This window comes from Pinus tabuliformis, chromosome X (genome assembly GCF_031772625.1).
Source record: "Pinus tabuliformis cultivar Carrire ecotype Pingquan chromosome X, CPIR1, whole genome shotgun sequence".
Taxonomy (NCBI): domain Eukaryota; kingdom Viridiplantae; phylum Streptophyta; class Pinopsida; order Pinales; family Pinaceae; genus Pinus; species Pinus tabuliformis.
Genome location: NC_142308.1, coordinates 438,841,585 through 438,855,521, shown reverse-complemented (window position 1 = coordinate 438,855,521; position 13,937 = coordinate 438,841,585). Strand labels below are relative to the sequence as shown.

Sequence of the window (13,937 nt, the reverse complement as noted above, 5' to 3'; positions counted from 1 at the left end):
CAATCATGTTTTCTCCAAAAGAACAGTGATCTACTATGAAGTAGGGCTCCTTTTTAAGTAACTAAAGCTATCCAAACTTGCTGATCACCATGTACGTACTTGTCAGATAAATATATGGAACTAAAATTAAAAAATAAAGGGCAAATGAATAGTCAGTATTATGGGTAAAATACCCTCTATATTCAGTTAATCTGCTTTCCATGAGCCATCGGCCCATTTTCTTTGGGTAGATTGTTCATTTTTCTTTGCTGAAAGAGCAACAAATTCTTTGCTGCCACTTATAAGTTATAACAGTAGAAATAGGTTACTTATGTTTTGAAAGACGCGGTCTTACATGATTTTCCCGGGTGCCAAGCTGTGCAAGATAGAACAGCCCATAAAGTTTTGTGATGCAACTGGTGAACATTTTATTTGCACTTAAATGATCAAAGGCTTTTTAGTTTGGTTAATCGTTCTTCTCTTATTTGCATAGAACTCCAAGTATCTGTAGTCACATTGTATGAGGTTTTGTTTCTGTTTAGATATTTAGAAAATATCTCTTTCCACACCCATCTTTTGCTTTCTACACAAGTTTCGTTTGTGTTTAGATTCTATAAAAAATAGTATGTAATTTTATCAAATGTGTTGATCTTTCAGTCAGGTCCCGATGGAAGAAGTATACCTGGTAATACAATTGCAGTGCAAGCAGATAAGCCCTTTAGTGCACTGACCAGATTTGGCTCTGCATTTCTCTCAAAATTTGAGTGTTCACAAATGCCACATCCTGTATGTATAGAAACATGTTGTTTATGATATTTCGTTGCTTTACTATTAAATTATTAATCACTTATTGATTTCTATTGTTTATACGCTACAGCTTTTGGATCATTTTACCTTTGTAGATACACCAGGAGTTCTTGCTGGAGAAAAGCAGAGAACTCAACGCAGCTATGACTTCACTAGTGTGACTTCGTGGTTTGCAGCAAAGTGTGATCTTATTCTTCTGTTTTTTGATCCTTACAAACTGGATATCAGTGATGAGTTTAAGCGTGTTATTGGATCTCTTCGTGGCCATGATGACAAGATAAGAGTGGTCCTCAACAAAGCTGATCAAGTTGATACACAACATGTAGGCTTATCTTCGCTCAGTTCTGATTTCCTTAAGATGAAATTCCATATTCTTGGGTTAATTTTGTCTCCTAATTTATTCTAATTGTCACTTTGCGCAGCTAATGAGGGTATATGGAGCTTTGATGTGGTCCCTAGGGAAAGTATTGAGTACTCCTGAAGTTACAAGGGTGTACATTGGGTAATTTTTTAAAACTCCTTTTGTGTTCAGATATGCACCTGTTTTAGTATGATGTGATTCCTTTTTGGCTGAGAAATGCAATATTTCATTACTTTTTTCGTGGAGCTAGTTGTAAGATTATGATGTTAGATGCCAGTTTTTTGGGATGATCACTGTGTTCTTGCTAATGGTTTAACGTACGTCATGTGTTCAACCGTTGTGCTATCTTTTTGTTAAACATATGCCAGCTTAAGAGATCTGTTGTCTCCGTCCTTTAGGCAATTTTTTGTATAAACTACTCTCTATGTTCAGAGGACTGAGTCTCGAAATAGTTCGTGTTTACTGGTGCCACAGATCTATAGTTTATTCTTGGTAACTTTTGATAACGAACCACAAAATCGTGTATACAAACCTACTACTGCTTATCATCAGAATGATGGTTACTATGCTTCACAATGTATTCACCAGTTATGATTTTACTTACTTTCGGTACAGGTAAGAAGCATTGACAGTTTATGCTTAGCAGAATTTATTCACGTACATAAAATACATTAGTAATGTTTACAAGGCAGTTTGAGCGATATGTGTTCCTTAGGAAGTGTGTCTGTCTCATTACTGTCTCTCGGTGCTACACATATTTTGCCTAGTCGAAATATTGTGTTTGTCCATATTTATCTGTTTTGTTGTGATCGTGTTATTGGATGAGGGATAATTGGGTTGCTAAGAAGAAATTATATCACTTATATGTAGTTTTGATGTCATCCCTGTTTCTGCATTCTTGACCCCTTTTAAACTTTTCCATCATTTGGCTTGCAAAGATGCCTTGCACTTGCCATAACTCTTCGTTCTACTGCTGCAGTTCATTCAATGACAAACCTATAAATGAGGCTGCTTTAGGTTCAATGGGGAAAAAGCTTTTCGAGAAAGAACAGGAGGATCTTTTAGTTGATTTGAAAGACATTCCTAGGAAAGCATGTGATCGTCGTGTAAGTTCATCAACTCTTATTTGTTATGTATGTTGTCTGCATCTGTCCCTGATTGCTGATCTCTGTAATTGATTAATGACACAACCGCCTTTACTGGTTATGCAGATAAATGAATTTGTCAAGCGTGCTCGAGCAGCCAAGATTCATGCATATATTATCAGTCATTTGAAGAAAGAGATGCCTGCTATGATGGGCAAAGCTAAGGCGCAACAACGTCTCATTGAGAATCTGGAGGAAGAGTTTGCGAAGGTCTGATTATGATTATTATTATTATTTAATGTCTGTCCCGTTGAAAATTCTTGACAAATATAGTGTTATGCACTGACCACATTCTAACTTATTTTTGAGTTGTGGTCATATCCTCTTTCCAAATGATTTTGTGGTTGTAACTGAACGCTAGTTTTTTGATATTTTCCCCTTTTTGCAGGTGCAAAAGGAGTACCACTTGCCAGTTGGTGATTTTCCGGATATTCAACATTACAAGGAAGTTTTAAGTGGATATCAGATTGATAAATTTGAGAAGCTCAAACCAAAGATGATTCAAGCAGTGGACGACATGCTGGGCTATGACATCCCAGACCTGCTTAAAAAATTTCGGAACCCTTATGATTAAATGACCTATCTACATTCCTTATGATATATCACCATGATATCCCTTCCCGTGATCTGGTTCGGCAGAAGTCCTTGTCAAATCCGCAGTGTATTGCAATATGTTTCGATCATTATTGTTTTGTTGCATGGGTCACTTGTATCCTCCTACTATCTATGTTGCTTCCTGAATGCCAAAACAAATGCCAGCGCCTGTTGCCATATTCTTCTGGTGACCATCTTTGTCAGTGCAGAGATATTTTTAGCACCAAGGTCCAAAACTTTGGTATGTCTCTCAATAAAGGAATTTTATGTCAGATCAACAATTGGTTGGCTGCCACCTGATATATGCTCATAGATGGCCTATTCAACCCATAGTCCCTCATTCAGTTTTGCAAGAATCTTTTGTTCTCGTTATCCTAAAGACGTGGTATCTTATTAGGCTTTAATTTTTTTTACCGTACCTCAATTATCGTTGATTCCAGGCTATACTGTAGGTATTCCCAAAGGTTTTTCGGTCTGTTTTTAATGGTATGTCCTCCTAAATGTTATACCCAAAATATTGAGTTGTATCATGATATGATTTGATCGATATCCAATTTATATATTTGGTACAATATGTTTGAAGGATCGTTGTCTCTATGAGTTTTGATTTATTTAGTTGCTTCCGTCCCTCGGAGCCAATGGGACTCGTAAATAATTTAGCATCTGCTTAATGGAAGAGGGTTTTAACTCGCTTTCAATATTTTATACATGGCATCCCACTGAACCTTATTTTATACGTAGGGTGCATTATTAGCATATCTGATATATGCAAAGGAAACCATGATTGCATTGTTATTTATTTTATTTGAGGAGCATTTTTCATTAAAAGAAATTCGGAAACCATGGTTGCATTGATTTTTATTTTATTTGAGATATTTCATAAAAATGTCGGCTCTTTGCAATGATAAGAATAATATGCAAAGTCGCATTAAAGATAGAAAAATCCCAATACGCTCTGGTTTGCCTCCACATAGATCTCAACATGTGCCTATTCATTTTTGCAAAATCATTCATCCAGCCATATGCACAATGGACGAGTTTCACATTAAACTGATAAAGTAAATAGTGATTTTTTTGTTTGACATTTCAGTTTGAAACTTCCAGTAAATTATTAAAACCTAATTTATAATCATTCATCCAGCCATATGCACAATGGACGAGTTTCACATTAAACTGATAAAGTAAATAGTGATTTTTTTGTTTGACATTTCAGTTTGAAACTTCCAGTAAATTATTAAAACCTAATTTATGCATATGTATGCCGCCCATTTTATTTGGAAACTCGAGTTTTAAACAAGATATTTGTTTGTTATCTAAATGGCACCTTAAAAGACCTTTTATGCATATAGCAGTTATATCATTTTAAGTGAGGGTAAAAAGAGTGAGTCAATCTTCCATTTTTATTTTTATTTTCGATTTTTTATCAAATATAACATTTGTTAAGTTTATAAATTTATTTTATCTAAGAGTTATACAACTTGATTGGGGTTAATGGTTAAGAGTATGTGTTTTTTTGTAAAAGGTTACAGTTTCAAAACCAGAGGGGTAGAGTATGTATGCTTTGTAGACTTAGCAGTCAAATGGGTGGGGGTCTCAAAACCAAGGGTAGAATATGTATGCCTTTGTAAACTTGGCAATCAAATCACTGCAAGGACCTTAAAATTGGATAATAATAATAATAATATCATTTCAAGTGTTGAGAAAAAAAAGAAAATTAATTTTTTTTATTTTTTAATATTACTTTTTAATTTATTTAATTTAAAGAATGCATTTATAAATAATTTTAATATTTAATATTTGTTTTCTTTTATTTTTATTAAAAAATTAATTTAATATTTATTTTAAAGAATTTTATATGAATTTTGTGGTAAAGATTCATCTAATTTAAATATTAAAAATTTTAAATAAATGATTTAAAATTTTTTTTTTTTAATATTTTAATTATAATGATTATTCTTAAATTATGCATTACCATTTAAAATATATTTTATTTTACAATTTAGATTAAGATTAAAACATTGGAAAATATATAAAATTTTATATTAAGATTAAAACATTTGAAAATATATAAAATTATATTACCTTCATCTCTTATGTGTTGTTTGTGTTTTAGAATCATAGATAATAATTTTAAAAAGTAACTTGAATATTCTTAATTGTTATTTTATTTTTCAGTGATTAAGATTTAACAATTACAGAATATCACAATCCAAGTTTATAAACTAAATCTTTCAAAGGGTTCTTTTTGATAGCTTTCTCACATTGGAATTCAATTAATATTCAGTCAATTATTATTATTATTATTATTACTCTTATTTTTTCTCCTATGGTTTTTTACTATTTTATCCTATAATTCATTATATATATATATAAAAGAACCTAATGAACTTCATTTGGACCCCATCAAAAGATTCAAGCTCAAACCGCTGAACTTGAACTCGCTCCCAAACCATGTGACATTGAATACAACTACAAAATTAATGAGCATTATTAGAGTGCAATGGCTTTGGAAATTGCACACTCACATGGTCATAATAAATAGATGCTAGAGAATTAAATGTGCAAAACGAACAATGTGAACATTGTGAAAAGGACAAAAGGAACACTTGATTAAATACTACACCAAATTTAGTATGTGGATTACAGTTTGGAGGCCTTATCATCTCCGTACTTCATACAATTGCAAATTGGCATGATGAAATTGTTGGATGGTCTCAAATCTAATCACATGAACTAATATTCACTCTCTTCATTTTTTGTTGGAGGTTGCTAGACTTGAACTATTTTTCAAGGTAATTTAACAAATTTATGGCTTTTTTCAACCTATTTAATTTGCATGGAATTCAAATAGTTTTTATAGTTAACATCTACGACGATGATCTCTACAAATTCCTCAAGTTGGTTAAGGCCAATTTCTCTTCTATTGCTCAATTTCCTTTGACGTGTTGTCTTTTAGTTTTTGCAACAATTCATGGATTAGTAGCATAGGGAAATGAACTTTGTGGTCTTGACTTTTGTAGCAATCACGCACTCTTGTATTCAATGATGATTAAAATTTGCAATAGACCTTTTTGAGTAGACATGCGCTCTCCAACCCAATATAGTAGAGATGTTGTAACCTAATGTAAGGTAATATCTTGTAAATAAAATTGAAAAAAAAAATATTGTAATATAATGTAAACATTTTAACTCATTCAAAAAAAATGATCCATGGTATTCATGTGGAATATAACTTATTTAAAGGGGGAAATTAAACCAACTTAGATTCATTTTAACTCTGGATCTACCAAGCGTTGAGGGGGATCAAATTTCTTTTCACACTCAAAGAGGTTTGCATCTCAAGCGATTTGATCCCTCTCGGTGCTTGGTAGATTCAGAGTTAAGATGAATCTAGGTTGGTCTATAATAATAAGAACTTGTTTCTTCTTATGAAACAAAAATTTGAACAAGAAATTTAGATTGGAACTAGGTATTTGATGTTGATTACTTGAGCTTAAAGATGATTTTGAATTAGACATCCTTGTTAAGAAAACCATAGGCATCCCACTCATATGGACCAAATGATGGACCCTTTGGGTAATTTAGTTCATTTAAAGCAACCTAGCTCTTCCTTTGCCATGCAAAATGCATTCTATAAATTTTTGTTCTTCTAATTAAGTAAATATTTATCTTGACATTAAGACTCCATGCTAACTTGCTTTGCCAATATCTCTTCAAATTTTCTTTAAATGATTTGATTGGTAGTTGTTCCCCCCATTCTCCAATGGTGCCTACTTTGTTCTTCTTCATGAAACTCAAAGAAGTCAAACATTAAATATTGGAGAAATGTCAAAGGCCTTTGACAAATCTAGCATGTAGACATCATAAAATTTTCTCAGAATCCATATCAATATTCTTGTACTATATATTCCTTTAGGAACCTCATCGTTTATGATGTGTTATCAATGTATCATCTTCTTTAAAAACCTTCAACCTTCTATGCAAATTTTCCTTATACCTATCATTATATTGTTGTCACTTTTTGACTTGCTCATGAAATTTATGCATGCTTTCCACAAAATTGTTGTAGAAAATCCTGTAGATTCACAAGCTCATGTAATCTATTAAAACAAGAGACAAGAATCTACTTCTACTCTTTACAGTGAAAGCGCATAAAAATCGAGTAAAACAATAATCGACAAGAGGAAGAACATCAATGGCACATAACACAATAAAGATCCGGGGAAAGCCACAACGCAAAACCTCATTATCTGTATTGCATTAATCAGATAATACAATGCTTGTTCTCACAAGAACAATCCTAGCACTCAGTAAAATCAATCTACCAGTTCACAAGCAAGCTCAAGCCAAATCCATGTCTCTTTTATGCTCTCCAAGCTTCCTATTTCCTTGCGCCCTTGGTCCAAGAATTTGGATAAATACAATATGCTCTGCTCAACCTTGAGCTTAACCTGCTCAAGTATTTCCTATCCTTTGCTTAATGACTTCCTTTTCCCAATACTTAGCCAAATTTCCAAGCCTCCCAGCTTCTAATTCTTTCATAATTCTTGAGAGAATTAATTCGTATTTAAAGAGAAATTCCTCATCCATAACTGCGGAAGCCAAAATTAGGTCCTTCTCTAATTGCATGCATGGTATTTACAACCCAGTAAATCATACAATTGATAATACACTGTCCGTACACTCTAGTCTCAACTGAGTCTTTCTGTGAACTGACATGCATGAGTTTCTGACGAGGGAATCTTCAGTTAACTGGAGTAACACTTGTGGATGCACCAGTGCACCAACTGACTGCTAATCCTTTAATAGTTCAACAAATTTGTTAGAACTAATTTAACTGACCATAACTCAGTAACCTGAGTTATCTAATTACAACTCATAAATAAACTCATTCTGGACCCCTAAAACTTAGGGAGAACATATACATGACTTCCAACTCGAAATTCCTAAGTTAACTAAGTCAACTCACTCGAGTTAACTATTACATGTTGCTATGAAAATAAAATTCGATTTTAATCCTTAGTTTAATTCAAGGACAAATTAAACTGGAATTTCTGGATTCTATTTTTATCATTTCTTGTTGTTATTTTCAACAATTGTTTCCATCAACACTCTTATCTTTGAATTGTGGCAACATAACCAAGTCTACAACACCCTTTGGAAACCATTGACAAGCCAAAATGAATCACCAACAATCAGGGGGTCTTTTTGGCGTGAAGTCCCAATTAGGCTTCACATCGTTTGGCACAGGGAACCAACTACAAATTAGTTTACATTTGATTACTAGTATTTGCATGGAATGAAAGAGCAAAGATCCAAAGGAAACATACAATCCACATGCAATAAATTAGTTCATCAACATGCAACTAGTATGTGAACATGCATATATTGATCTAGGTGGATATTGTTGGCCACCCACCAAGTCCACTTGGACCCCCACCATTGTTTCTTTCGGCTTTTCAGTTTCTTTAATTGTAGCACAGTTTACTATTTTTAGCAGTTTTTCGGGTTCTGAACTTTCGGAGCCGGTTTGAGGACTTAAACGACGTTTTTGGGAAAACTGGGAGCAACATGGGCCCATGGACTAATGTTCCTCTTCCCAAAGTTGTAGTTATCAGATAGATCTTTCTAACGAGATATTGTGCGCGTCAAACGAAGATCGTATGCCAAAGTTACGACCCCGGGAAGTTGATGTACCAATTTACCCAAATGGGGCCCACATTTTGGCATTTCATCTTCTAGGGTTAGATTTTTGGATGTTTAAGGTTTTCCATTGTTTCTCAACAATAAATAGGCCTTCAAGCCTCATTGTAACACAGTTCAGAGGCATGTAGTCGCCGCATCTCTTCTCAGAGATAAGCTACCATCACCCTAGCTAGTTTAATTCCATTTATGTTTGTAAGCATATTTCAGTATTTTACATTAATGAAATGAAGTATTATTTTCGCTGCATCTCTATGTTTATGGTTATCCCTGTAATTTGTTGCGTTCCTTCTTAAATTTGGATCAATGGTATCAGAGCGATTTGCTTTTTCTATGTTTTTCTTTGCATGTCCCCAACGAGGTCGGGATATAAGGAGTGAGGGCTTGAACTGGTCAAACCTTCGCAAGACCAGCCTCGCAAATCTCGACGACCTCTCATGGCGGATGAAAATAAAGACGAGGGGGCAAGAGATACTATCAAAATCTTGCTTGAAGAGGCCCTTGAGTGACAAAGGAACGCGATGATGGACAATTTTGCTCAGATCCTTCAGCGGCTACCCAGAGGCGATGCATCGGCTTCCAACAGCTACTCTGGAAATTCCACACCCTTTAAGGTACAAGTTAATTTTGAAATCCCCATCTTCGAGGGTCAAATAGACGCAAATGTCATAGATAAATGGTTAAATCTGCTAGAAGGGTATTTTTCTGTTCATGATTTTTCTAGTCGGGAAAAGATTATTTTCGCACTTCTCAAAGTAGTCCCCCACGTCAAAGACTAGTGGGAAACCTACTGCGAGCAAAATGATGAAAGTACTAGCTCACTATTTTCAGCCACACCCACTTGGAATTCATTCCGGGATGCCATCAAGGAGTAGTACTACCCTGTCAAAAGCTATGAGGACAAATACATAAAGTGGATCACGCTGCGGTAGTGAAGGGACCAAGATGTGCTGGAGTTCACAAACAACTTTCATACCCTTCGCACACAGTTGGGTATCAAGGATTTTGAGCTGCATTTGGTACTCAAATACCGTGACTGCCTACACAGATACATCCAGGAAGAGATGGAGTTCCTGAACGTCTCCTCACTTGGCACAACGTATCGATACGCTGTCAAAATCGAGCAAAATTTTAAACAGAAGAAGCGAGACTTTGGATTTGCAAATCCGAAGCAAGGGAAAGGCTTCCCCAAGTCATAGAACCAAGGACAAAGCCAAGACAAGGCAACCCAAGACAACCCATCGAAGCTGCAGGAAAAGAACAACACCACGAAGTCAAAGAAGGACACAGGAAAGTAGTGTGAGTTCCATAAGAGCCCCACTCACAACACAAGTGAGTGTCAAACCAAGCAGTTGCTGGTGGTCGAGTTGAAGGCTTCCGAATCAGATGCATGTTCTGACCCTGAGTTAGAACCCGATAAGGGGAATGGTAAAGGGAAGCAGATCATCGATGCGGAGCCCAACGCCACCGTTGCCACCGGTAAGATCTAGAAGAATGAGCTCGAAGATCCAGAGGAGGGGGAGCATCTTTTCTACTCACAGATGTGGGTGAAGAGTTCGCCACTGCAATTCATTGTTGAAAATGGGAGCCAAAAGAATCTCATTTCAGCAGATGTCGTGAAGTGATTGGGCCTACCGACTACACCGCACCCGCAGCCGTACAATATCGGGTGGCTTCACCAAGGACGAGATCTCTGAGTCCGCCAGCAGCGCCGCCTTCCCTTCAACATCAAGCCCTTCACAGATGAGGTATTGTGTGATGTTACACCTTTGGATGTTTGTGATGTATTATTAGGCCAACCATACTTGTGGAGGCGACATGCTGTGTATGAGTCAAACCCTCGCATTGTCATTATTTCTTTTTGTAATTCATTATACAAGATACCAGAGGTAGCCCCACCTACTGCCACCTCTTTGATCATTGCTAAGAAAGGCAGCGAGCTCATCTCCCAGGCTAGGAAATTCATTTTCTGTCTGGTTCGCTCCCAAAGTAAGGGGAAGATCGTCACCACATCCATGACCCCCGCGAAGGGTTCTTCCATGCAGTAGCAGCAGTAACAGATGGATATGGTCATGAAAACAGACAGAAACATCTTCTCCTCACCCATAGGGGTACTACACAAGTTTTAGGTGGGTTGACAAAGTCTGGTTGAATCTGCAGGAAGAACGCCTTACAAGAACCCATCAGAAGCTCAAACCACTCTGACATGGTCCTTACACCATTAACAAGGCTATGGGAAACAATGCTTTGGAGCACAACATCCCCTCATTCCTTCGCCTGCACCAAGTGTTCAATGTGTACCGCCTTCGCCCATGCTTCCCACCATTACTAGACACGTCAGAGATTGCAGAACAACTCACCAGGGACAAAGTTCAACAGATGGAGGAACTCAACGCAATGGGGACCATTGCTTCCTAAGGGGGGAGGAATGATCCAAGTGGATATTGGTGGCCACCCGCCAAGTCCACTTGGACCCCCACCATTGTTTCTTTTAGCTTTTCAGTTTCCTTAATTGTAGCATTGTTTACTATTTTTAGCAGTTTTTCGGGTCCTGAACTTCCGGAGCCATTTTGAGGACCTAAATGGCGTTTTTTTGGAAAACTGGGAGCAACATGGGTCCATGGACGACTATTTCTCATCCCAAAGTTGTAGTTCTCGGATAGATATTTCTAACGAGATATTGTGCGTGTCAAACAAATATCGTATGCCAAAGTTACGACCCCGGGAAGTTGATGTACCAATTTACCCAAACGGGGCCCACAGTTTGGCGTTTCATCTTCTAGGGTTAGGTTTTTGGATGTTTAGGGTTTTCCATTGTTTCTCAACAATAACTAGGCCTTCGAGCCTCATTGTAACACAGTTAAGAGGCATGTAGCCGCCACATCTCTTCTCAGAGATAAGCTACCATTGCCCTAGTTGGTTTATTTCCATTTCTGTTTGTAAGCATATTTCAGTATTTTACATTAATGAAATGAAGTATTATTTCCGCTGCATCTCCATGTTTATGGTTATCTCTGTAATTTGTTGCGTTCCTTCTTAAATCTGGATCATATATAGCACAAGCATAGGATAACCACTACAAAAGCCATTAAAACGCATACGAATCAATGCAATAAGTGAAAAGCTTCTCATTAATATTGCTGCCCATTCAAATACATATGCCAAAACCTTTTCAAAACCCAATAGTGGGATGGGAGCAATTCATATCATCTTCAAAACAAAAACCCTAGCCTCATATTCCCTCAACCTATAAGCTACCAAGAGCCAATGCAATCAAAGCCTTGAATGATATAGCTAAGCTAAGATTAAAATGCCAAAAGCCCCTATGAATGAGGCATAGGGTCTTTTATGCAAGTGGGTGGGTGACCTTTCACCTCTCCCATGTCCTTTCAAATTTCCATCATTACCTGCAAGACGATACCAGAATACCAAATAATCGAAGAAATATACCCAGAACATAGAACAATGAGAAATAACAGCAAGTATTTTATTGTTCAGAAAGAAATGTTCACTTGCCTCTTCGAGGGGTCAACCTCCAATAGAGCAGCGCTCGATTACAAAATAAGACACAATGATCCTCGCAGGGAGTCTCTATCCTTTATATAGGATTCATACATGGAATACCATGGTTCTTATTAATACCATCTATCTAATACCATGGCCCATTTGCAACTAACTGTGGTCCCGTCACTAAATGCAGGTTAACCACTTACAATTATTAATATGGGCTTTATTGACTCTTTACTAACTATAACTATGACTTGATCCTATTGCATAAATAAGGGGGTTAGGGTGGGACCCTAACATGCCCTCCCCCATAAGAATAGCCTTGTCCTCAAGGCTGAAGCTGCGGAAACTGCTGAAGAATAGTGGTTGGTTCCCAGGTTGCATCTTTCGGAGAGGTGTCTTACCACTTGACGAGGACTTCCTTGATCATGCGGCCACGCAGGTGCCATTCTCATGTGTCCAGGACCTGTTCAGGTTAGAGCTAGATTGGCCCTTCTTCATCTAGTTCAGGTAGATTGGTTTGAATTCTGCAATTGTTCCCAATCACTTTCTTGAGGCATGAGACATGGAAAACTGGATGGATTTTTTTAGTGGGTGGCAAAGCTAGCTTGTAGGCCACTTCTCCAATGCGCTGAAGTACTTGATACGGTCCGTAGAATTTTGGAGAGAGTTTTTGACAACCCTTGTCTTTGAGTGATGTTTGCTTATATGGTTGCAACCTCAAAAATACCTGATCCCCTTCTTGAAATTGGCGTTTTGAGAGATGTTGATCTACCTGTTGCTTCATGCGGTTTGAGCTTGATGAAGATTCTCTCTAAGATGGGCCAGCATGGTTGTGCGGTTATGTAGGAGTTGATCCATTGCTTGTACCTTCGAGCACCCCTTGATATAAGAAGTAGGGGAAGGAGGGAGTTGACCATAAACTGCTTCATATGGAGTCATTTTGGTGGTGGAATGATAGTTGGTGTTGCACCACCATTCAGCTAGAGGTAACCACTGTACCCAGAGATGTTGTTTTTCTGAAGTGAAACACCCAAGGTAGGTTTCCAGACATTTGTTGACTGCCTCAGTTTGACCATCAGTTTGTGGATGATAGGAAGTACTGAGTTGTAGTTGGGTACCTTGTAGCCAGAAGAGTTCCTGCCAAAATTTACTGGTGAAGACCGGGTCACGATCAGACACAATGGAAGTGGGCATGCCATGCAATTTGAAGATCTGATCCAGGAAAGATTGAGCGACCAAAGTCGGTGTAAAAGGGTGGGGTAGGGCGCAAAAATGAGCATACTTAGAAAGTCTGTCCACAACCACCATGACGACTGACTTATTTCCTGACTTTGGAAGACCTGTAATGAAATCCATAGAAATCCATATTGATGCCGGGATGGGAAATGGTTGTAATGTGCGTGGTGCTTTGACTGTTTCTCCTTTGTGGCGCTGACAGACGTTGCATTCAGCTACAAAAGTAAGAATGTCCTTTTTCATGCCTGTCCAAAAAAATGATCTTCGAGTGCAAGCATATGTCTTCTGGAAGCCTCAATGTCCTGCAGTGGGAGATGAGTGCAACTCCACCAAAATGCGGCTTTTGAGGGTGGATGTTGGTGATATTACGACTCTGTCCTTGTAGCGCAGAATCTCATCCTGCCACGAGTAGCCCTTTGTGGAATTTGGATCCCCTGCAATTGAGTAATGAGTTGGGAGAGCCAGGGATGTGAAAACCATTCCTTGCGAGCCTCTTCAATCCATTCTAGAATGGGAAGGGAAATTGCGAGAAGGGTATTTTCCTCCTCAAATTGGCGACATAATGCATCTGCTACAATATTTTCGCGCCCTTTCTTATAAAT

The 13,937-nt window shown here is 37.4% G+C and overlaps 1 protein-coding gene across 2 annotated transcripts in view; it reads left to right on the top strand.

Moving 5' to 3' along the window:
• LOC149140454 (EH domain-containing protein 1-like) overlaps positions 1–3,468 on the top strand; it is a 58,239-nt gene extending 54,771 nt beyond the window's left edge. For both annotated transcript variants that reach the window (XM_089447107.1, XM_089447108.1), the window contains exons 11-16: positions 637–765; positions 857–1,108; positions 1,209–1,288; positions 2,127–2,253; positions 2,359–2,502; positions 2,681–3,468. In XM_089447107.1, coding sequence (XP_089303233.1) covers positions 637–765; positions 857–1,108; positions 1,209–1,288; positions 2,127–2,253; positions 2,359–2,502; positions 2,681–2,866 — 918 coding nt within the window. In that variant the 3' untranslated portion in view covers positions 2,867–3,468. The remainder of the gene's footprint in view (positions 1–636; positions 766–856; positions 1,109–1,208; positions 1,289–2,126; positions 2,254–2,358; positions 2,503–2,680) is intronic.
• The last annotated feature ends 10,469 nt before the right edge of the window (positions 3,469–13,937 follow it).